Source organism: Nannobrachium achirus (assembly GCF_963921795.1).
Source record: "Nannobrachium achirus genome assembly, chromosome: 22".
Taxonomy (NCBI): Eukaryota; Metazoa; Chordata; class Actinopteri; order Myctophiformes; family Myctophidae; genus Nannobrachium; species Nannobrachium achirus.
This window is the reverse complement of record NC_137829.1, coordinates 35697739-35723997: the sequence shown is the minus strand read 5'-3', so window position 1 is coordinate 35723997 and position 26259 is coordinate 35697739. Positions and strand designations below refer to the sequence as shown.

Sequence of the window (26259 nt, the reverse complement as noted above, 5' to 3'; positions counted from 1 at the left end):
GTGAAATATCCCTTTAAGTGGTTAATCAGGCTAATTAATTTAGTTGATTGTATAAAAGCTATTGTAATATTTGTGTCAATTCATTGATATAAAACAAATCTAATAACAATGTACTTTATTTGATTACTCAAAAAAGTAACCAATAGAATAATCTCTAAGAAGATAATCGATAGTTGCAGGCCTAGTCCTTTGTATGAACGTCATAATAGGCAACAACACATTTTTATTAAGATTTCTATGACGACTACACTAGAGCTTAAAAATCATGTTTGGGTCAGGGTCCCCTCTAACAAGTCGACTGTTTTTGTTTTTGTGGGAATCCCCTCTAAGAAGCCGTGAGGTTCGAGATGTTTTCAGAGCCAGAGAAGGAGTGACTGTCCCATTCACTGGTTCTGTGTCAACGGGAGGTCAGATAAACAAAACGTTTGGACTGGAGCGGTCGGCTTCCAACCAGAGTCTACATCTAAAGACTGTCATTAACATACCAATCTCTGTCCTTCTTTTCACACACACACACACACACACACACACACACACACACACACACACACACACACACACACACACACACACACACACACACACACACACACACACACACACACACACACACACACACACACACACACACACACACACACACGTATATAAGATACCAAGGCGCACCACTTTTTCACACACAAAAACAATATGGACACAATGAGAGAGAGAGACAGTGAGAGAAAGAGAGCATGAGAGCGCGCTCCCTGGCAAAAGCTAAATGTGAAGGCCTTTTGTCATTCAAATTGAGCGGAGATTGGAAAATGCCTGTGGTGAGATTAGTGCCAATTGGAAAATGGCTCTGGTTAAGTGAATGGTAATACAATAATACAACACAAAAGGTGGGTTTGGTGACTGAAATCCCCGCCAAAACATTTTATCCCTATCCGAGTGCATCCGATCTGGATGCTGGGTGTTATAGATTGTGATTAATCACATAATATTTCTTATTGACAATTCCATGATCACAGGAATATCAAAGGGATCCTAATGCTATTTAATCGGTTTTGAACAACCACAATTTTTTAACCAAAAGTCACAATTAAACATTAATCTACCGGTAGTAAAACAAAGCATCAGAGATTAAAATAATGGTTGGTAACACCCATGGCTATCATCAATATATAATCCCCTAGAATATTGTTCAGTACAACACAAGATATTAGTATGTTGATTAATGGTAATCAGTCATACATGTTTCGAAGAAAACCTGAAGACTTGATGTATTTATGATCAAAATAATATATATATATATTATAATGGTGTGTAAAAAATAAAATGATTTTTTCTTTCCACTGACACACTTGTCCATGTACGGACATATTGAGAACCCCTGACATACATACAGGCAGACAGAGACATGGGAGCATACCTGACAATCTGCAGGTCAAACGTGACAGAGGTGTCCTGTTCCGAGAGCTGGTGGACACTGAAGCTCAGCGCTGCCAGTACCTGAACAATGAAACGTTCAATAATGAATAACATTAGACCACTAAGTCAAAACCTTAAATGTATTTGGCACCAATTCAAGCCCTTAGCTGCTGTGTTGCAAACAAGCTGGAGCCATAAGAGGTTCATTTTGATGGACTATAACTTAAATAATACTTTCTTACATACTTATGTAATTACTTACTTATAGTAGACTAAAGAAAACTGCAGTAATCGAAAACTGGAAAATGTTCATAACATTATGTACACTTCTTAGTACATACTAGTTAAGCACATTCTTGTTCCACTGATTTCTGACAAGTCGTTAACAAAACAGGGCATTGACTGCTGGACTATTGCAACGAATCTTTAGTTACTGTCCAGTTTATTTGTGCTGCTGAAAAGAAACTATTCATGAATCAAATTTCAGAGCTAGACGAAAATGTGTAGTTTATGTGCAGTTGTGCGACAGATGGACTATGTTTAGACTACTTGCATAGTGCGGTGAAGTCCCTGGTACTGAATGAAGCGGAGAGGAAAGAGAGAATAGCTTTTGTTTTCCTAGTTGTCTCATCAGCTACGGTTTAAGAGAAAAACGTATTTATTTTTAAAATACCTATCTACTGCAGCTGCTGCCGCCCCAGGAACTGGGGCTGTTCTCGGGTGAACCGCTTTTCTCGTAGTGTCCCAAATATTTTGACATATCGGCCAACCCTTATACTAGTTGTTACGGTAATACACCCTACTTGATATTAGGGATGGGAAGATATGAAAATCTCATATCAAGATTATTGTGACAAAAGAGATTTACGATGTTATCGCGATAATTAAAATCCAATATCCTGGGGCGGAACTTTAGCCAAAAAATAGCAGATCTACAAGCTCAAGCTCACAACATGTGGCGTTGCAACGCGTTGTGAGCTTGTAGATCGGCTATTTTTTGGCAAAGACATTTGATAGAGAGTGAAAAATGACTGTATCAAGTACGTATATTATAAGTACGTTTTACCAATTCTAGAGGGTTTAAATGGTCGACGATTAAAGGTGAATTGATCCCAGTGCAGGACGGAGGACGATATCACAATAAATTAAATCTCCACGATACGATTATCGTGTTTTTTTATCGCGATAAACGATAATATCGCTTATCGTCCCATCCCTACTTGATATACCAGTGTCTCACCTTGGTTCCTCCCTTCATAGGGTTCCCCAGGTCACATACCACCTGTCTGGTCTGGTTCTCTTTCTTATAGGCACATGACAGCCTGCTTAGGCTGGCCTGGTAGACACAAGACACAATATCATTACAACAATCTTACACTGCACACAGTGAAATGTATCTATGTGAAAGAACTAAGAAGTTACATTAACACATAGGATTTTACTGTGTGTGTACGTAGGGAATTCAAACATATTACTTGTAGTTAATTTTGTTGAAGGCATAACAGTGGTAAAGAAAATAAGGTAGTGCACTTAAAGAGGGTCCAAGGCAGCTCTGTTCAAGTCTTCTATTCCATAGCAAGTTTAGTAAAAACGCAGGTGACCGATGCTTTTTGGCCAGAGGCCTTCATCAGGGTTCACTAATAGAATCCTTGATTTAATAAAAACATGTACGTGTGTGAGTTTGTACCTGACTGCGGACCACCCCAGTAAAGTCGGCCTGTGGAGGCAGGTAAACACGGAGCTCCGCCTCGTAGGCGCCCTCTCCTCTGTTTTCTGCGTTGACTTCTAGTGTTAGAGCGTTGTCATCTCCCATGTAGATCTGCTCTCGGTCGCTGCAGTTTAGGAGATCGACATGTGAAATCTACTTCCTGGTTTTCAGCTGCTACCCAGGCATTGCTTTTGCTCGCTGTGCTTACGGCAAAAATATTTATCTGGTTGACAGGGTTCCCACACATTTTTACCAATTAATTTCCAAAACTTTTCCAAAACTTTTCCAGAATATTTAGCCCAATTTCCAGGACTATATAACAATAATTCAGCTCAATAACAGGTTGCTTACTCCTATGCGCAATGCCCAAAGACAGGTACTCAACCTTTTCAGGCCGTGACCCCCGAAATAATCATATTTGAAGAGAGTTGAGGAATTTTGTATAACACGGTTTTATTGTGAAAATACATGCTCACATGCTCACAACGCCTCTTGTTGCGAGGCGTTGTGAGCATGTAGATCTGCTATTTTCACAATTTCTGCCTCTAATATTTGACAATTTGGCCAATGTTTAATTTGTCATTTCAGTAATAACAAAATCAATAACGAAAGACAATGCATAGTTATTTTTTCCAGCACTTTCCAGGACCCTTGATCAATAGACCGTTTGTCAGCCTTCTGATTGGTCCCTGAGACTCCCTGACTGGCCAACCAGAAAAAATCATTCACTTTTTGCTATCGGGGGTGGAGTTTGTGCAGTGGAGAATGTTGCTTCAGGCTTTCAAAAACTGTCCGCACTGCGCGACACGGAGATCGGCCGGTACGGTGATAGCGACGGCAAGCGTCAAGCGATCTCGCTCATCATAACGAATAAGCTTCAACAAACTAGTTCACATGTACCTTATCAATGGTCTAAGAGTCACGATTGGGTACATATAATTTAAATGGGCAGAATTACGAAAAGCCAGCCTATTATGTGAGGAGAAACATTCTCTCTGTCCTCTTCCTAGTACCCAAGATGCAATGCGCTTCTCTTTCTATCTCTGGTCCAGAGGATTAAACTAATTAAAACATTTATTTTTCGGGGGAAAACTACTGTTTTGCTATGTAATTACTGTACCTTTTTCTTCCCTTTTTATTAATATCACGTAGATGTGTTTTTTGTGGTACTTTATATAGCTGTAATGAGGCTATGAAGGGAAAAAAAATCGCATCCACTACCACTATAAAAGAATCTGCAAAGAGGATTCTGTCCCACTGGGATTAAACAAATTAAAACATATATTTTCGGGTAAATCCCCTGTTTTGCAATGTAACTACTGTACCTTTGTCTTCCCTTTTTATTAATATCACCTAGGTGTTTTTCCTTTGGTACTTTATATAGCTGTAATGAGGCTATGAAGGGGAAAAAAATCCCATCCACTTCCACTATAAAAACAATCTGCCCAGGGTTAATGTCCCATCATAGTAACAGGGCAGAATGGGGCGGGATTTGCAAAAGGGTTTATTCCAAAACTTTTCCAATACTGGAAAAATATTTTTCTAATTTCAAAATATTTCCAGGAATTTCATGACCGTGGGAACCCTGTGGTTGATGGCAGGCCACACAGACGTGCCCGACCAGCAGGGCATACGAGCGGAGTGGAGCGCGAGCGGTGCGGGGAGCGGAATGCATCAATGTTCTGTCATGGGTTGTATTGGTAAAAATGTGTCGTCATCATGATGTCATCATGCTCTGATGTCACTGTGATGTCAGGGGAACCACTCTACCAGAATGGGTTTGCCGCTCTGACATCACGCTCTGGCTTCACTGTGATGTCACACTAAAAGCCTCCACAGCTGGAACACATCCCTTTTATGCCCATGTATGGAGATCCCTGATGTCCACATCCGTGATGTCCACAACCCTGATGTCCACATCACTGTGGCGCGACAAGCGACCTCGCCCTTTAAGGCGAGGTCGATTTGTCAGCCTGAGGCGTCTTACTAGTAAATATTGTTGTTTCTGTAGACTATGACAATCATCAACAAAGAAGTGAAAGGCACATCACTAGCATGATCCATTGTGTGATACATTAATGTTGGCTTGTCCGTGCATCTGTCAAAGCAAAGACCTTGTATGACCCTCATAAAATGAATGAATCTCCCCTTACAGGAATGGAGTGGGAACAGGTCTTACCTCTTCACAGCCAGCCTCAGATCAGGCTTACAGATGTTATCATCTCCGCAGTCCAAGAGGATGTGGGCCTGGAAATACGCAGAGACAGAGGAGAGAGAGAGAAATACAGGATGAATGGACACACACACACAAAAACACACCTTTTGTGTTATCCTTTTAGCACGCTGCATAGCATTTTAACACATTCACTGTCATTCCAGGGTTTTCAGTGATTACTGATTACACTAGAGGGCGCTCTTCGCCAATGTATGAACGGTGCTAGGTTGCGAGGAGACACAACCGGAAATGACATCATCCCAAAAAAAATCGCCCCATTCACTTCCAGGTTATTGGATTTGTCAAAATCCAGTTATCTCAGATTCCTTTTGCTTTTTTCTACTGACCCCAACTAAGGAACGCATCATCCCGGATCAAAAAATATATAATTTCTTTAGAAAAAAAAGGGGGGGGGGGGGGGAGGGAGATCTCTATCACTCTGTGATGGAGTTCTCAAATTCTTCCCGAACCCAAATCTACCCAACTCTACCCGACTCAACCCGACGTTTTCCAGTTAGGGCTGGGCCTTAATTTTCAGGCCCGTTGAGAACTCTATAATGAATATCGCGGCAGTTAATGTGTAAACTGTACTGTTACTATTTTCCATCTGGATAATAAAGTACGGTATTCAATCAAAACACACACACACACACACACGCACGCACGCACGCACGCACGCACGCACGCACACGTTACCTGCTTGGTGACATTAGGGGGGGCAGTCATGTCCAGTATGGGCAGCAGACCTGTTTTGTCTGCAGCTGCCTTGAAGTCCAAGCTGTACTCCATGAACACTGATATAGGAGTGATCTTATCCCTGAACTCACTGTCATCCTGAGAGACAGAGAGACATGCAGATAGTTACAAATCAATGTAATCAAATGTCTGATTTGTTTAAATATTAATAAATAGGGAAAGTATATTAAACGGAAATATGTGAATAAAAAACATGTACCGGTAACTTTAATTACACAATGTTTTATTTCTATTTTTTTAAGCTGATCAAAACAGTGTGTCCCAGTTTAACCGGGACACATTGGCTGAAAATTGCTGCAAATGTTTCTTTTCTTCACCACAACTCATTAGAAATCACACAGCCTCTTTTGACATACATTACAGCAAGGTAAAAGATGAGTCAAATGACACATGATCTGGTAAATTTTGATTTGACTGGTGTTCACAAGCCAAACTGGAAAGTAGTGCATTGTTAGTCATAACCAGTAAGGTTAGGTTAGACCATAGACTGTATAAAAGATATGGACAAAGCGAAGCCATTGGTTTCTATGCAGCGCAAATGACACAATATGGGTCCTTGGCATGGGTGTTGACATCATAGATTTTAAAGGCACCAGAGGATGCTATTGGCTGCCAACGGTCACGTGCAACCGCAGAGATACTTGGGAGAATGTGGTCGGAACCTCCCGATATACAGTACACGAAGAAGAACACGGCCGGCTGGAATTAGTTTAGTTGGCCACGCCCCCCGCAACTTTATCATCAATTTTAACATAAATGGGACCTTATTTTCACAAAACGCATATAATTGTGATTGAAAGGCAATTTTTATTAGAGATAGGAACCATAAAGTATTTATGAAAATGTTAAGGGGGAAAATGAATGGGGTCCAATGGAGAACAATTCTTTTTGCGATCGGCCGGGGGGGAAAACAGCGCAACTAGCGGCCAATCATAGGAAGTTTTAGTTCCGTATTGGAGTCATTTTAAATCGGCGGAACTATGCCCCTGGGTTAGACCGGCTCACAGGTTTTTGAGGGACCACTTGAAGGCATGGTGATGAAATGTGCCTCAGACTCACCCTGAGGAAGGCCACCAGTTCCTCACAGGCTGGGATCCTCCCGGTGGTCACCGTCATGTTCTTGGTGTACTGGGAGGTCCTGCTGTGCAGGAACAGGACACGCTTGGTCGCCCCCTTGTGCTTGAGACGGTCCAACACGAGGTCGACACGGAAATCTGGGGAAAGAACAGAGGTCGTTATAGGCTGGATCCCAAGTCTCTTGCCTGATGTTTCCTCACTCCTCTATCCTCACTTGCACCGGAAGTTCAACTCGGTTCGCCAAAGTGACAGACATCCAGGTCTCTTATTGATGCTCCAAACACCTCGACAATTATTAAACAGTGATTTCTTAGGTCTAAATCAGATCTCAGATTAGAATCTACTCAGGAATGAAAACCGGCAGTACTCAGACTCCCCAGGGTGGAAATGAGACCCAGCGGTTTAACCATTGTTTCAGACCTGAGGCCAATTCTACAAATGCCTTCTAAATCAGTGGATCTCACACTAAAAATCACACCCGTGTGAACTGAGCGGTGGTCGGTGTGTGTGTGTGTGTGTGTGTGTGTGTGTGTGTGTGTGTGTGTGTGTGTGTGTGTGTCTCTGGCCTGAACAACAGCGCCCCTCCCTTAACATGTGTGGCCAGAAAAGGTACTGCAGGCTCTGCAGGCTACATACAGACACGGACACACGCACACACACACACACACACACACACACGCATACACACACGGCCACGTATAGGAGACGGTGTAACCACCGCTCAAAAAATAGCAGCTGTACAAGCTTGCAGGGTGGCACAAAGTGACACACTCTGAGCTTGTATATCTGCTATTTTTGAATAGCCAACGTCAAAAACTAAAATGACATGGATGCTTTCCATGCTTTCCCCGTTTTAATGGCTTTAAGTAGATTCTAGTACTTACTGAGCGTGCCTGGAGCGCTCTTCCCATTGGCCTTTAGACAATACTTCACCTTGAAACTGGACAGATAAGAGTCAGAATTATACGACGATGTCTACAGTATATTATGAACACAGATGATTGTTGAGGAAGCAAAAATAAAAACATATCTGATAAAAACACTGCACGCTAGTACATATAAAGTTGTACATGTAGGACACTATCACTATCCATGTTTTTATTTACCAGAATACTGTATCACTGTGCTCATATTTGCAATTTTACCAAAATTGCAAATGGTTGGGTAGGGCTATGATTTCAGTAGCTTGCACCAATGTTGGATATTTCTCAATGGCCCAGACAAATGTGTATTTAATTGTTCACACTGTTGCTTTTTTTTTTGTTTGTCTCTAAACTCAACACAAATTAACTCAAATTAACAATTTAAACAATTAATGCCCATTATAAAAGGCAAATTCATTGTAGACACTGTATTTCCCACATAGACAGGATGTTTCACTCTGCAGTAGAAACGCTGCCAGTGTGAACAGCAGACAGACAGTGTATCCTGTAGTGTTGTCCATGACACACGTTTGTATCACATTCTACCAGTGAAAAAAAAGCACACTGCTTTAAGTGGATAGTTTGGTTACTTGGGCGAATTTGACTATATTTCCTATAGTACATATCAACCAAAAGGTATCATGTTCATACATGGACACCTTTTTTATGTCTCTGTGTGCAGCTTGTTGGTTTGTCAAACTAGAAAATGTGTCTATAGTCCAGCTTAATAGAATCTTTAAACGTAATAAAACACATTACTAAGGGGGAAGGGGAATACTAAATGTTTAAAGCTCCGCCTCCGGCAGTCAGCAGCGATAAAATAGATCAAAAGATACAAATGTAACTGCGGTTCTATGAATCAAAAATGACTGCCTGCAGCATTGCTTTAAGCACAGAATACAATATTATATGTGTGTGTGTGTGTGTGTGTGTGTGTGTGTGTGTGTGTGTGTGTGTGTGTGTGTGTGTGTGTGTGTGTGTGTGTGTGTGTGTGTGTGTGTGTGTGTGTGTGTGTGTGTGTGTGTGTGTGTGTGTGTGTGTGTGTGTTGGCCCACCAGGAGACAGGAGTGTCGGTCTCAGACAGTTTGCAGCTCTTGTCTTCAGGGTTGAGGATCTGGGGTGTGATGTCCAGGGTAGCGTTCACAATGATGACAGGACGCGCCCTGATCAAGATATACAGTAAATTATCAATAATACAACTGTAAGCACTGATCTAGATATATAGCCTATATAAGACTGATAATGCTATATAAGACTGATAATGCTACTGAAAGTGCAGATCACAAGCAGCCTTAATGAGCAATATCAAACCATATGCATATGCAAGTTTGATAAGAATGATTAACAAAAGGAATAAACATACATAAATCAATGCAACAATGAAGATGCAAATAAGCCAAATCCTAATTAAAATAAAAAAAGAATTACATTTTACACTCACACACTCACAGCTCAACCATCACGTCTACCAGTGTTAATTTCGTAAAACTATGACGAAAAATGTTTGTCGACTGCGTTTCACTGACGAAAACTGAATAAAAACTAAGCTGTGATGACTATAACTAAGACTAAATATATCGACAATTTTGTTAACAAAATAAAAACTAGACTAAAACTTTAGGGAGGGACTAGTGGAGAAGAGAGTCATTTTATGTTTGGTTGCTCTCAGGTGAAAATAGCAGATCTACAACCTCACAACGCTTGTAGATCGGCTATTTTCAGCACGCAACCAAGTGTAAAATAAGTCATTACGATGCCATCAAGGCCTGCCAAAATACATTTCAGTTGACTAAATCAACTGTAGATTTGGTCACCTAAAATCCTTTCATATTTAGTCAACTAAAATCCGACTAAAACTAAAACTTTTCAGGCGTCTAAATTATGACTAAAACTAAATTAAATTTTATTCAAAAGACTAACTAAATCTAAATTTGCTGTCAAAAACAACACTGACGTCTACCTCGCAGTTTTAAAGGGCTGCTATCAATGCACCGTTTATTCCCACCAACATGTACCGTGTGCGTACAGTATATGAATTGTGTGTCTAGAGTGGAGATTTGTGGTTGTACAGTGGAGGTTAAAGTTGTTCTAATAGCATCTATAAACACAGCAGGGCAGGACTGTATCCACTGCTGCTGCTTTGATATCAGAGGTGGTCCGCATCATTAAAACACACAGCTTACATGTGCTACATCAAAGACTTGCATATAGGCTCTCACACGCGTGTGCAGGCACGCACACACATAATATTTAGGCACCAACACAGCTATTGTTTAGGTTACTGGTATACTGTAGATCAGCGTGCTTGTCTTTTCAGGTCAAGACCCAAAAGAGGTTAGACGTTTGCTCGGGACCCAAACTAGTGAAAATAGCAGATCTAAAAGTACACATTTCGCGTCACATAGTGAGCTTGTAGATAGATTCAGTACTTCTTAAGCATTTTCTAATTTATGCAATTTCTAATATTTTTCTCATATTTCTTCATGAAATGACATTCATGAAAATTTTTGCTTTTTTGGAAATGTTTTTTGAAAATGATATGAAATAATAATAATAATAGAGTAACGAAGTCATGACGTCGCTCGTTCATCCCCCGGTTCACAGAAGTAATTTCTCTATTGAGAATAACATTGAGTCATCTTAAAATTGTCTCATATAAGCATTGTGGTAAACAAACAGTCTCTGCGATATTGTCGGGGAGGTGGCTCTGTATGGTTTATGATAGTCAGTCACTAATATTTGATACAGTCTGTTTCTAGCGAAAATGTAACTAATTCGGCGACAGTAACATTAGCGTTTTCTCACCATCAGTTGATTTTTCATATCCATATGTGTCAAACCGCTGAGATCATTTGTTTATGTTTGGAACACAGTTCTTATATGACGCGATATGAAAAAAGTCTATGGGAATTCAGAATGGGGGGGGGGGGACACGAAACAGGTAGGATGTGTAAATGACGAAAAAACTTCCTTGCTCTATTAAAAACTACATTTAGGAAACAAAGAATTAAGGGACCTATAAAAATATGTCTGTGACCCACAAATTGGTCCTGACCCAGTGTTTGGGAACCAGTGCTGTAGATTGTTTGCATACATTTGCGCACACACACACATACATCTAAGCACACATACTGTACATATTTATTCACATGCACAACAACCACACAAAGAGTCCTGCACAGGCCACACATGCAGGTTGCAACACGCAGCCTCACATTATCAAATACATAAACACAGAATATGCAGTACACCCAAAGTCATACGCACAATCGCACATGCACACAATAGGTACCTGTACACAACTGCTTTGTCTGCTCCAAATGCTCCCACTATTAAATCTGTAAAGACAAGCTCATCAGTATTTAATGCAACACTGCTTGAACCCAGTAATATTACACTCATTAAAGGCTTGATAGACTTTGTGTTTTGTGCGGTGTTGTGCACCGGCAATAGCCAATCTACAAGCTCACAGACGCACGGCAGTGCAATGCCTTGTGAGCTTGTAAATCACCCGTTTTCTGTCTGTTGTTGGCACAACCAACTATAAATCCAGCTTAATGTGTCTCCTACTGTGTATGAGAGAAACAATGGGTGTAAGGAATGCGGTACCTTTATTCCTCTCAGTCTCATGTCTACATGCTCTAATTTGAATTTATTTCAAGGACCTCCAATTTCCACAAAATATTTTTTTATCTCTGGAACCCCAATCCCCCGAGAACATTTTTATTGCTGGATAAGATTTGGTCTGATAATAGTTCGTAATTTGGTCCAGAATTCCTTTACGGTCAATGTACTATATGGTAAGTACAGTATAGAGATAACAATGAAATCAAAATATAACAAGCTTTTATGTTCTCTAGTTGTTTTACTTGTATAGTATAGGTATGAAAAGGTATCAGTCATTTTGGTTGGGGACCGTCTGGAACCATCAAAAAGACCTCACAATGAGGATGACTGCTCTAGTGTCTATCTACGCGAGTGCGCGCGTGTGTGTGTGTGTGTGCGTGCGTGCGTGCGTGCGTGCGTGTGTGTGTGCGTGTGTGCGCACGTACCTGGGTATCCATTCTGGTCTATATCAGTGTTTCCATTCATAGAATAGCCAAAGCTGGCAGGCATGTAGCTGGATGCCCATTTTCCCTGCAGGACCTGAAATGAAGGAGGGAGTTGCAGTATTATGTTATATACTTTGTTTATGTACCAATATATGGACAGCAGAACTCGTGGGATGTGTTTCCACACTTGACAAGTGAATGCGGCCTAAATTGATTGTACTATTGTAGATAACTGCATTAACCCACCAAGGCCCATTCTACAACACCTGAGGCCCGATTCTATAATGCCTACAGTAGTTTTCACACTTTAAAAAATCAAACCAAGTTTTGAAGTGAGCGGTGGTGCGTGTGTGTGTTTGCGTGGCTGTGTGTGTAGCAGTTCATTTCAGGGTTGCGTGTGTGAGACTCAACAGAGCCATTTGGTCACCAGCGATATTGCAGCTCAGGCTACATACATAGAAACACACGGACAAAGTCACTTATAGGAGACGGTGTGACCACCACTCAAAAATATGTACAAGCTCGTGGAACAAAATGACGTGCTGTGAGCTTGTAGATCTGCTATTTTTGAATCGTTAACGCAAAAATCTAAAATTATACAGATGCTTTCCCGGTTTTAATGGGTTCAGAAAAAGGCTAATACTTGTTGAAGTTAAAAGGTTAATTTAAAATAAATAGGATTTGATAAAGGCTATGCAGAAAACACAGTCTCCCACAGACATTATGGCATATTTTGTCTTAAACAAATAATGTTTGTCTGCAATCTTTCATAGCCATAGTGTATGTGTGCTTCTTGACCCAATAAAAATTGGGTCACAAAAGTTATTTTGGTAGCCTATTAATATTAATTAATGTCAGGACTGTTCAAGAGCGCCACTTGGTCACCCAGCGGTATAGCAGCTGTCGAGGCCATCCTCATACATACATACATACATACATACATACATACACCAGAGATGGGGACTCGAGTTAAAGACTCGTCACTCGAGTCGAATCGAGTGACACTTTTGGCGACTCGTCACTCGACTCGGACTCGCCCCTCAAAAACTCGTGACTTGACTCGACTCGTGCTCATAAGACTCGTTAAGTTCACGAGTCTTATGAGCGGTGCTTAAAATAAAGATTGTTCACGACGTTAACAATCTTTATTTTAAGCACTATAATGCATGACAAGCACGACAAATATTGCCTTTCCTTCTCCTTTCTTCTTTCTTTCTTCTCTGTTGCGCGGCTGCGCGCCGCTGTGCTGCTGAGTGTTGCGCACGGAGACAGCGGCGACCGCGTTGTTTTTCCCAACGTACTTAAGCGCAACGGTGGGGGCCAGCCCAGGAGCGCTTCGCTGTGTTCACTTGGACCGCTGCTTGGACCGCCCGCAGCTCAGGGCCGTTGGGAAAACCGCAGTCTGTCTCGCAAAGCGTGGCAGACACAGCCGTCTGCATGGACCTTTCATCCTAAGATTTAAATATTAAAACGGCGAAATAAAACATATATGTTTAGCTCATCATCAGCTATTTTACTTCAGCTAACCTGGCATTTGTTCAATAATTGTATAAAATGATAGGATTATCTGTGAGAACCTGCTTATCTAACGTCGGGTTTCTCTCCAGAGCGCAGCCTCCTCTCGTAATAATATTAATAATGTTCCACTACCACCAGCTGCAGCTATATAGGTCTAATAGCTGAGCTCATTAACCCCTCGTAAGTTAACTTATTGTTTAAAGCAGTAACGTGAGGTTACCATGCCCAGTAGCCCTACTGTTACACTGCTAGAGGATTATTAAATTGTTTTTTGTATCTGTTGCGCTCGCACGTATAGGCTATAGTGCGTCTTTCCATGATATCTAGACGCCGACGCGCCATGACAAGGTGGATTAATAGCTTGCAACTCTGATTTTTTGGGAGCCTTATAGGCTAAACAATATAAGCCATAGTTGATTTTGAGAGGTTTATAGGCTGAACAATAAACCTACAGTAGCCTAGGCCTAGGCTGTTAGTTCAGTAGCAGCAGTAGGCAGGACAGCTGCTGCATGCAGCCTTTCAGAATAAGATTTAAATATTAAAACGGCGAAATAAAACACATATGTTTAGCTCATCATCAGCTATTCTACTTCAGTTAACGTGGCATTTGTTTAATAATTTGATAAGATAATAGGATTTTCCGTGAGACAGTGCTTTTCTAGCGTCGGGTTTTCACTTTTTTCTCCGGTGGGCTCTTCTCTTCATGATGTCAATTCCACCAGCTGCATCTACTAATTAACCCCACGTAATTATTGTTCAAAGCATTAACGTGAAGTTATGCCAAATATGCCCGTAATGTTACAGTTGTGCTGTCAGGATTCTTCACAGCACTGCAGTAACTTTAAAAAAGAAAAATAGCTTTTAAAAAAGCAGGAGGGGAGTGGAAATGAAAGGGAAAAAAAACTTTATGCTAAAGAAGTAAAAGAAAAGCTTTATTTTGGAATAAAGATTATGTTGAACCACGTTTATTTTTTTTAATTTATATCTTAACTAAAACTGCTATTGAAAATGATGCTGTATCAATGACTAAGTAATGTATCAATCCTGACATACTGTCTGTTTATATTAATACAGTAAAGGAGTGATCATGAATACAATCATGCACTTGCCAGTACAATTTAATTAATATAGTATATTAATTATACGCCGGCAACAAACGTTTACGACAGTGATGTAAAATGTATTCCCAGGTCCAATCCCCACTGAGAGTACACGTCGCTATGGTAACCAGTAGCGATACGTTTTACGGCAGTAACTGCAGTAAAGTGTTATGTTGCTTACTGTCCAGCTCTGGCGGCTTCTTCAAATAGAAAAATTGTGATTGCTTCGCAATTCCTATTAAAAACAACATTTGAGTACTTGTCTAGCTCAAGCTGTCTTAGGAAAATGTCAGTACAGATAGCTACAAAGGTCTACAAAAAGGATTTAAGTGTCAAGCAAGCAACTGAAGTGTGGCTGGTTTTGGGATTATTTTATTCATTGGATGATGATCGGACGGCCGGGGACCCTGCTACTATTGGACATAACTGCGTTGCTTCCAAGGAACTTTCACCGAGGAAGGAGAGGCAGGAGGTCTACTTCAGAGCTGTTTTCTGGGGGAAATGGATCCATTATTATTAATCGTGGAACATTTAACAGCCTCCGTAGCGTGATTGTGAGTACATACATGCATGTGTCTTTCCTAATTTAGCCTGCCATGGCTTCTGGCTGCTGCTGTAGCTGTATCTGTGAGTACCGGGTGATCATGATGCGCCATCTAACTTTTTCAGCTGGAGGCTAGATCATTATAAAAAATAATAAAAAAAGATATATATGTATATAAAGACTCGTAACTCGACTCGGACTCGCCACTTAAAGACTTGAGACTCGACTCGACTCGTCCCCCACGTCCCCCAGAGACTCGACACTCGACTCGGACTCCTCCCCCAAAGACTCTTGACTCGACTCGACTCGTGATCATGAGACTCGTGGGCATCTCTGACATACACACACAGTCAAGCATTGGAGCGCTGAGGAACCGTTCTAAAAAAAAGTGTAATTAGTTGTCCACAGCTCGCGAAATCAATTGTTCTTACAGTGTCCCTGACGCACATGCGCACCACAAAACCGTTCGGGCATTAGTGGTAATGCCCCGAGTGGTAATTGTACAGTTGTGCACGACAATGACGTAATACCCTAGTTTTGGTTTTACCAGGAGTACAATTACTTTGCTGCAGTTTTCATGACAGTAGAAATGTTTTACACATCATAAACATAATAAAAGTAGTACAATGAGGACACTTGGGATACGTGTGGGATGATAATAAATTGTGTGGATTGTGCCCACATAATTGTCCACACCTCACTGCGTTGTTTTGGTGCTTGCTCGTCTCACAGGCCTACGTGGATTGTGATTATGGACCCCCCTGCTGCAGATCAAGGGCTTTCGTGGATTATGGCTGCAGAGACTGTTATTATAGTTGTCATTGTTATTACTGTTGTTTCTGTGTGTCTCTGTCTGTCTCTCTCTCTCTCTCTCTCCCCCTCCAACCGTCAAGGTAAATGGCCTTGCATAGGAAGTCTCCACCTTCCAATTGTCTGGATTAATTGGGCGGCCGGTGAAGGCAACGATTTACAATTTAACAATGTAGGCATTTAGCAGACGCTAAAGCGACCTACAATAAGCAGGTAATACATCAATATAATAAGCAAGATAATATGTCAGTACATCAACAACAATATAACAATGCATAGGAATATCAATCTAGAAAAACAATAACAGGTAGGTAGACCACGCACCTAATCAGTAAAACAACGTTTCTAAAACCAAAAAATGCTATCTAGCTTCATATATGGTCATTGAGGGAAGGGGAGTGTTACAGTAGTGCTGTGGGGTTAGGTGGAGTCTGAAGAGGTGAGTCTTCAGTCCACAGCAGAAGCTAGGGAGTGAGTGAGTGAGTCTGTAGTTCTGCGACGGGGAGTTTATTCCACAGTTTGGGGGCAAGGATTGCAAATTGTCTTGGACGAGTGGGTGACAAAGCTACGCCCACTGTTGTTTTTAGGACACACCTTTAGCGGCTTTACCTCAGCGCCTCCAGCCCAGATTAGGAATCACTGCCCTCCGTCCTTGGCATTGCATACAATGCAGTTAATATTATTGTTTATTTCCACCCACCTCTCGCCCCCACAGAATTAGGCACTGTCCATATGAAAACGATCTTATGGTGAATCCGCATGTGTTTTTAATAGTTTTTAGACCTTTCTGCCACACGGAGCCGGCGGTTTTGGGTGCCCGAATACGCACATCTTTGAAACCGGCTCCCAGAGTGAATACATCTGAAGACGCCAGCTTTGCGTCTCCGTCTGTACAGACTAATACGCATATTTCCTGAAACGATGACGTTATGGCGCGACCTTGCATGCGCCATGCATGCAAGGTCGTTTAGAGCGTCACTCACAGGCCTGGCATATATCGTCGTTGTCGGGTGAAAACCTTGAATGTCCAAAACCGTTTGTTTGGCATTTTTCATTTTAAAAATGATTTAAACTAGTAAAAACAGCCGATCTAGATCTGCTGTTTTCACTACTTTTGTGCGACGGCCTTGTACGATGAAGCAGGGCTTTATTTTGTGAAAGAACATACAAATTTGAAACTTCGAGATACGAGGATTCCACCCGAGAACGACGATTTACTGCAGTGGTTTTGTTGTGTTCTCAGTGGTATCATGCGGACACATGCATTTCTTGAGACGATTCCATATGTACAGTTAATGTTTTGGAAATTACTCAGTGTATCGTCTTTGTGAAGGTCACCAGATTCATCAGAAAGGGGAGATAATCTGGCAATGCTATATTATCGACCACCCAGAGCCAGGTTCTCCTCGACGTCTCTTCTGTTAAAGGGGAGTTTGTCCTTGATGCCTTCACCAAACACTTGCTCATGGGGTAATGTTGGGTCTCTGTAGAGTATGGTCTTGACCTGCTACGTGTAAAGTGCCATGGGACAACCTGTTGAGATTTGCCACTATATATAAAAAAATGTCTTGTGGCAAGTGTAACAAAACCCAATGACATTTAGAGGGCATGCATCATATGCCACTCATCTAGACTGAGTGGCAAAACATGAAGCATTGGAGTTTGGAAGTTTGGAAGCACTCGTTGGGAAACTCCTCCTCACTCATACTGACTCATCATGACTCCTACTGACTCCTTGTGACTCCTGCTGAATCCCCTTGACTCCTGCTGACTCTGTTTTTTGACACTCAGTAGGCGTTCCTGCATAACTTCCAGGTGCGATGATGTTCACGCGCATACCCTCTATACTGATGCAAACATAATCGTTCATCAAAACCTAAAAGTGCCATTTGTCATCTTTCCCTTTCCATTTACCTGAGAGGGAGAGGGGTCTGGGCCCCCACGGCGCCCATTATGGATGTAGACCAGCCCGTAGTGCTCGGGGCCGCCGTATGGAGCCGAGATGGCAACGTCTGTTGGACAGAAATAGCACAATATTGTGTATTACATCACAGATTTATAGCACACAGGCGTGTGTATGTGTGCGTGTGCGTGTGCGTGTGTGTGTGTGTGCGCGCGCGTGTGTTGTGTGTGTGTGTGTACCGTTGAAGCCGTCCATATCCAAATCTCCCAGGGCGGCAATGCCAGAGCCATAGCGGGCATAGACCTCTGTCCCAGTCAGCTTCTGGGGAGAATGGAAGGAGAACCCCCCCTTGCCCAGGTACACACACACCTGCAGAAATACACAAATAGAATAAAAAACAATTACAGTTTCGTATCTCCATTCCATTCTATAGTAGTTCCCAAGACTTGGTAGGGTTGTGTTAGATAGAGTAGAGTGTTTCTCATACCTGGCCCACCTCCCTTAGTTTACCATCTGATCCTCTGTCCATGAAGAGAGGTGCTCCAACCAGCAGATCTATCATACTGTGAGACAGAGAGACAGAGAGAGAGAGAGAGATAGCCAGACAGATAGCCAGACAGAGACAGAGAAAGATTGAATTCAGTAACTAGGAGCTCCAGCAGTGAGTAATGACAGAGCAGTTAACAGGGCTTTTACATAACAAGCTCTTTCTACAACAAACTAATGGACACAAACAGGAAGCTAGCGGAAGACCAACATGGAGTAACAGACAGGAAGAGAAACGGAGACAGACATAAAACAGACAAAGACACATAGAAATACAGAAATACAGACTGCAATTAAAGGAGGACAAACATAGGCATACTGAAATGGAGACAGGTCAAGACAACACAGACAGACAGAACCACAATCAACTCACCCATCATTATTAACATCAGTAGCAGCAACAGAGTGACCAAAGTAAGCTGCCATCTGGGATAGAAAGAAAAACATTAGACAGAGACCAATGGGGGCATCCCAGTAGCATAAGACAGTGTATGGACCAAATAATGGCATGGTCCTTGCCCCTGGTTCAATTCTGGATGGCTAACTGTGTTGTGTCCTTTATGCTTCTGCATTGAGAAGCATTAGAGATTCTCATACTGAGAATCAGTATGAGCAGTATGAGCAGCTTTCACATACAGTATATAACTTCCACTGCTTTTGTGTATTATCTTTTTGACAGATACGTACAAATATATGGTAGGTATGTAAATGTATACGTATACACCATGTATTCTGTCAATAAAAACCTGAATCCATCAATCAATAATGGAGTATACAGTCTAGATATGGCAATTACATTTCCTCTGGTTTTGACATAACTGTTGGGGACAGGCACGTGCACACATAGGCATCAAAGGGGTCTTGAGCCCCTGCCCTTTTATCTGTCTGTAAAAAGTGCCCTCTCCAGACCATGCATGCAGTTTTTACTATGGTGAAAGAAATCCAAATGCCCTCTTTCCGTGCCATACCTGAAGGCAGCATTAAAGAGAATTGCCTTGCCCAAACTCTCCTGAACTTGAATGCAGGATCTTATGTTGAAATTTGCCCTCTCTGAATCTGTGTGTCTGTGTAGAAATAAACTAGGCCTATCGAAAATAGCCGACCTCCAAGCTCACAACACGTCGCAGTTGTGAGCTTGGAGGTCTGCTATTTTCGATATTTTCACCAAAAGGCCCTTTTAGAAAATGTCAGCCCCTGCCTCTCTAACATTCTCCGCACGTCCCTGGTTGGGGACTTAAACTGAACAGTTCAAATCTGCAAGTTAACAGTGCCTCTAGTGCAGACTGTGAGGGGATGTGTGCGGGTCGGCTAACTAAGGAGCATCCCGCGTTGCATTGGTCTCGCTGGGTTCTTTTACAGTCCAGAGAGATAAGAGAGACTTCTTGAACTTCACCAGCTGTTAACACAGCAGGAGGAAGTGGAAGAGGAAGACGAGAGCTTTGATAGAGGAGAGGAGGAGAGGAAAGGAGGTGAAAGGTTAACATGGTCCAAGCCAACAGTGAACCATTAGAATCATTTCAGAGGGGAAAGGGCATCTTTAAAGAGTTTAACTAATGATGCGTCTCTACTTTGTGGCATCGCATATCATTATACTGTACTGTATGCCACAATCGTTGCAACGCGACGCACTGTGAGCTTGTAGAGCGTCTGTTTTGGGCAAAGATATAGAGGTGAGAAAGAGCGGGCCGAGTACAAAGACAAAGGTCAGGTTTTGAGCGTTTAAGTCGTTAGATGTCTGAAAATACACAAATTAACAGAAAAGACAATGTGTAAACAAATAACACGTGCAAGTTTACACAACGCTGATGATGATAGTGCTCTGAAACATCTATGAAAAGGTTAGTCTGCACCACAATTTTATACAATATTTAGTGGGGGGGGGGGTCCCTGCTTCATCTCTCTCTCAGCTAAGGGGTCCTTGGCCTGAAAAAACTTTGAAGACCCAGTTCTACACTAAATAGCTTTGCCAAAACTATAATCAGCTAAATGTTCCCCCCAGAAGCTTCCTGTGGTTAATCTACTGTAAATCTCCCTTGTCTAATCAAACACATAAGCTCAGTAGCATAAGAAACACATCTGGCTTCTCTATGCTGCAGCCACTGTTTAAAAAAATAAATAAATAAATAAACCTCGGTTCGAAGTGAAGCGGTGAATTTTCATTCTATGTGTTCTAGAGCTATGAAATCTGTGTTCTAGATCTATACATTCTATGTTCTAGATCTATACTTTCTATGTGCTTCAGTTCTATGTTTTTATGAATTCTGAATGAATGAATGATTTTATCTGGAGGGCCAAATTGTCATGTGAAGCTTGACCAATCCTCAATCCTGGACGCACGATATACACAAAGCCACTCCTTGGAAGCGGCTTTCACCGCTTCAAAAATGTACACGCCTAGTGTGAAGTGGTGATATTTATGAGTTAATTCCCTTAAAGGAGTAGTTCACCCCCAAAATGACTTTTTTTCTATTGATTACTCATGCCATGGAGAGTAGAGTTCAATAATATTTTTTGTTTTTTGTCACATTCCTAAGACAAAAATTTGATTTGAGTAAATTTACTCCCATTGATTCCGGATGGTGACCCGTTTCGAAACGGGTCACCATCCGGAACGAATGGGGGTAAATTTATTGTTATCAATTTTTTGTCTTAGGAATGCGACAAAAAACTAAAAATATTATTGAACTCTAGTCTCCATGGCGTGACTAATCAATAGAAAAAAAGTCATTTTGGGGGTGAACTACTCCTTTAAGCTTCAAGCCAATGTGACCCTGGGCGTACAACAAACTTTGAGTGCTTTGTGCCAAGATGTAGGTCAGATGTAGGCCACGCTTTGCGTCCCAGACATGTCGGAGCTTAGTCTTCTAGGGATGGCTTTCCCAAGTGCAAATGTGTGCCAAGAACAATCTTTGTTTAAGCCAATTACTAAAGATGATCCTTTTGTTTAGAACTCAATACTTCCATACATTTCTAGTAAAGACTCAGTATAACTTCCAACTATTCACTCAAAACAATGCATCCCTTTAACTACAGGCTTCAAGGGTCTTCAGGTTGTATTCTAATCTCAAACAAAAGAAAAGCTGAAAATAATTCTCATTGTGATATTATCACTTTTATCTTAAGACAATAACTTAAACCTAATATGTCAACGTTTCAGTATCATGGGTTTGTATGCGTTTTAGTATGTGTGGCTCCTTCCAGGAGCACCGCAGAGACGCCAATTAAAAGTCAACTGGACAGCTCAGGGGTCAGGTTGCAGTAGAAACTGGACTAAAGGGACCTGGCAGTCTTACTCAAGTTCACTCCTGGCCTCCCTCAACTGTTCACTGGAAAAGAGTGAACCTCTCATTCGGAATAATCAGCTTCAATCAGGATGTTACAAAATACATGGCTAAATGTTCATAGCAAAACTTATATATAGCAAGTATATAGCAACAAGATTTGCTAATTTCATGGCAAAAAGGATTTCAATTGTGACATAAATTGTGACGATAAAGCATGGTTATAATTCAAATTCTGTGTCGTGGGGTAGAACCAAAGCCTAAATAAAACTTCACTTTGGGTTCTGATTTACCCCAATGTTTAGCAATATTAGCTATTTTATTATCCAAAGTCTGAATGCTACAGGTATAATTGTAACCATGGCGGAAGTGGCTCAGGAGCTAGAGCGGATTCAAGTTCGATCCCGGGCTCCCCCAGAGTTACTGTCGGAGTGTCCTTGAGCAAGACGCTGAACCCCTAAACTCCCGATGAGCAGATTGGTGCCTTGCATGGTTTCCTCTGCCATCGCTGTATGAATGTGTGTGTGAATGGGTGAATGTAACGCGTCGCACACTTGTACTGTTCTTCATTTTTGTCTAATAAAATATTCAATGAACAATCTACATAAAGTGCTTTGGATAAAGGCGCTATATAAATGCACCATTTACCATGTGCGTGTGAATGTGTGTGTGAATGGGTGAATGTAAAACACTTTGGATAAAAGTGCTATATAAATGCACCATTTACCATTAATAACATGCTTTAAACTCAGTAAACGTACATTTTGCATAAAAAAACAGCGTTGCTATGAACGAGGTCCTTGACCCAAATCCATATCTAAAGGTTAGGTCCACCATCAAGAGTAAGACCTCGTAAATGATGACTGTCACAGACAAAGTTCCCCAACATTTGGCTGGTGGCCGGGTGTGAATTTCCCTCTGGCTGGAAAAGTCTGTGTTTATTTGACAGTCAGAGTTCAATGTGTTAACCAAAGAGTCTTTAGTGGAAACAGAGGCTGACTCATCACCACAACCCAAAGACAGGGAGGGCAGGAGGGGAGAGAAACAGTGGCGTCAGTTCAGAAAAAGCTAAGGTATGGCAACATGACTGGTGTCTTGCACGCGCGCGAAGGCGTGCGTGCAAGACACCAGTCATGTTGCCATACCTTAGCAACAGGCATGATACATTTATTTTAAGGAGGACATTCTATTTTTCCCCCATTTCTACGGTTTGTTCAAGTGCAGCTAAACTTGGCATAAAATAGTAAACCTGCCACAATTAACAATAATGAATTGCACCTGTGCAGCTGACCTATAGAACCTGGGAATATACCATTTTGTCAAGATGGGGACAATAAAAGTGTGCAGAATATAATTATAATACCTTGTTAAAGTGACCATTTTGTTAAATTTTGCATTTGTAGTTATTTTAATGTAATTTAACAACATAACCAACACAGATAGACAAAGAGACATTCATGTATTTATATTTAAAATGTATATTTTATTCTCCCCCCTGGACCCAGGGTATGGCAGCTGCTGCTGCATACCCCTGCCATACCCAATTGACGCCCTTGGAGAGAAAGAGAACTAGAAAGATGCAATTCTGGAGAATTGCAAGGTTTCCGTGATGCAAGTCACGCTTGCAAATAAATTAGTCCTTGTCTGTTTTATATCCCTGATGTCATCAATATTAAGCCCATATATGGACATATTGTGTCAGTCTCATGCGTTCTCTGACGTCCGACATCTATGATGTCAGTCATCTCCATATTTGGGTAAAGTTTAATTTTAGCATTTTACCATACCAGTCAATGGAGAAAATGAATTCACATATAAATTAATATAAATTAAACCATGTAACTAGGGATGGGACGATACGCGATATTATCGTTTATCGTGATAAAAAACACTCACGATAATCGTATCATGGAGATTTAATTTATCGTGATATCGTCATGCACTGGGATCAATTCACCTTTTATTTGCCGAGCTGCATATCCGGTACCATTTCAACCCTCTATTGGTAAAATGTACCGTACTTATAAGGACGTACTTGATACAGTCTTTTTTCACTCTCTATCAAACGTCTTTGCCAAGAAATAGCCGATCTACAAGCTCACGTGTCGCATTGCGATGTGTTGTGAGCTTGTAGATCTGCTATTTTTTGGGAAAATGTTCTGCCCCAGGATAATGGATTTTGATTATCGCGATATCGTAAATCGCAATTTCTTTTGTCGCAACAATCGTGATATGACATTTTCATATCGTCCCATCCCTACATGTAACGTAGGTAAAAAAAATGCAAGCAGACGTATCCCGATGAAGCCGGTCTATTTGATATGTGGGTCAAAAACTGTGGGAGGAGTAGCGTGGCAAAAATAAAATGTATCCGGAAATAAAGTCAAACAAGCACAGGCAGATATCAGACAGACTGACAGACAGAGAGAGACACCTCCAAGTCAATGGTTGGCTGCTGATGAACGACAGAAGGAGAGAGAGAGAGAGAGAGAGAGAGAGAGAGAGAGAGAGAGAGAGAGAGAGAGAGAGAGAGAGAGAGAGAGAGAGAGAGACAACTGGGAAATGGGAGGGTGAGTCAGGAAAGTTAAGAGGAACACCCTATGATTACAACTCTAAATCCTGGAGAGAACATCTCTCTCTCTCTCCTCCACCCTTGCACATCTCCTCCACCCTTGCACCAGGGGTGTCAATTGGGTATGGCAGGGGTATGCAGCTGCCATACCCTGGGTCCAGGGGGGGAAATAAAAGTTACTTTTAAAATATAAATCCATGAATGTCTCTTTGTCTATCTGTTCTGGTTATTATGTTGTTAAATTACAGTAAAATAACTACAAATGCAAAATTTTACAAAATGGTCACTTTAACAAGGTATTATAATTATATTCTCCACACTTGTATTCTCCCCATCTTGACAAAATGGTAGCCTATATTCCCAGGTTCCGCAGGTCAGCTGCACAGGTGCAATGCATTATTGTTAATTGTGGCACATTTACTAACATGCCAAGTTTAGCTGCACTTGAACAACCGTTCCAGGCTGCCATATCCAGACCAAGAAACCGTAGAAACGGGGGAAAAATAGAATGTACTTTTTAAAATAAATGTATCATGCCTGTTGCTAAGGTATGGCAAAATGACTGGTGTCTTGCACACGCGCCTTCGACACCAGTCATGTTGCCATACGTTAGCTTTTTCTGAACTGACGCCACTGCCTTCCACCCCCCCTCCTTTCATTACCTTGCATCTCTCCTTCCCTTGCTCCGCCCTCTCTCCACCTCCCTCCCCGTTTGTTTGGCTGACAGGGCGTTGGTGGGTTCCATCTTGCGGACGCAGCCTAGCATACTGCAGCCACAACGTCCCCACATTCCTCTGCTCCAAAGCCTAAACTAAAAGCCCACTCAGATAGCCTGCATTCCTGCATAATGTGGACGATGATAATAACACTAATACTAAAAATAAGCATCATGATCATTATCATCATTATGTTATTATGATCATTACCTCCATAAACTTTAGATAGAAAGAGCAGATGACTGCAATTTGTTTTACAATTACAATGCCAGGAACGTTTACTTTGTTGCTGTTTGGTTTAAACCACTTTGACCTTGTTGTCCCTATTTTGGACAGCAAAATTCTATATATTTTACATTTTGTAAAGATTTTTCAAAATAGCAGCCCTGATCTACGGCGAAGTGTCAAGGGCTTAAGCAGTTAAGAATTGTGGGGGAGATGGACAGTAGAACCTCTCACAGCGCAACAGTGTGACATGGGAAACCCTTTGGTGGCATATGAACTCAACATGGTTCATGTGTATACGGTATACTGTATAGTGTATACCGCAAGTGTTAGGACATCAAAGCATTAGGGATGGGACGATATGAAAATTTCATATCATGATTATTGTGACAAAAGAAATTGCGATTTACGATATTATCGCGATAATCAAAATCCATTATCCTGGGACGGAACATTTGCCAAGAAATAGCTGATCTACAAGCTCGCGACGCGTTGTGAGCTTGTAGATCGGCTATTTTTTGACAAAGACGTTTGAGTGAAAAAAGGACTGTATCAAGTATGTATAGTACCTTTTACCAATAGAGGGTTCAAATGGTACCAGATATGCAGCTCAGCAAATAAAAGGGGAATTGATCCCAGCTAGTGCATGACGGGAGGACGATATCACGATGAATTAAATCTCCATGATACGATTATCGTGAGTGTTTTTTTATCACGATAAACGATAATATCGCTTATCGTCCAATCCCTACAAAGCATCCGGCCTCCATGTCTCACCTGTGTTCCTGTGAAGTTCACCACAGACTCCATGTTCAGACCGTTGAAGATGTTCACCTACAGGAACAGCAACAAATGACAAGCTGTCAATCTGTGTCAAGTCAACTGGGGAGCTGTCACCTAATT

The 26259-nt window shown here is 41.5% G+C and overlaps 1 protein-coding gene across 1 annotated transcript in view; it reads right to left on the bottom strand.

Annotated features, from left to right (window-relative positions):
• Window positions 1–26259, bottom strand: part of itgav (integrin, alpha V) — a 64816-nt gene that overhangs the window by 7555 nt on the left and 31002 nt on the right. Inside the window, exons 10-24 of the mRNA XM_080753751.1 lie at window positions 26134–26190; window positions 18936–18988; window positions 18504–18579; window positions 18256–18385; window positions 18028–18125; window positions 12142–12235; window positions 11382–11427; window positions 9145–9252; window positions 8051–8106; window positions 7149–7303; window positions 6030–6167; window positions 5298–5365; window positions 3098–3242; window positions 2651–2746; window positions 1412–1491 (exon numbers count right to left, since the gene is read on the bottom strand). Of these exons, the coding sequence (XP_080609877.1) occupies window positions 1412–1491; window positions 2651–2746; window positions 3098–3242; window positions 5298–5365; window positions 6030–6167; window positions 7149–7303; window positions 8051–8106; window positions 9145–9252; window positions 11382–11427; window positions 12142–12235; window positions 18028–18125; window positions 18256–18385; window positions 18504–18579; window positions 18936–18988; window positions 26134–26190 (1400 nt within the window). The remainder of the gene's footprint in view (window positions 1–1411; window positions 1492–2650; window positions 2747–3097; window positions 3243–5297; window positions 5366–6029; window positions 6168–7148; window positions 7304–8050; window positions 8107–9144; window positions 9253–11381; window positions 11428–12141; window positions 12236–18027; window positions 18126–18255; window positions 18386–18503; window positions 18580–18935; window positions 18989–26133; window positions 26191–26259) is intronic.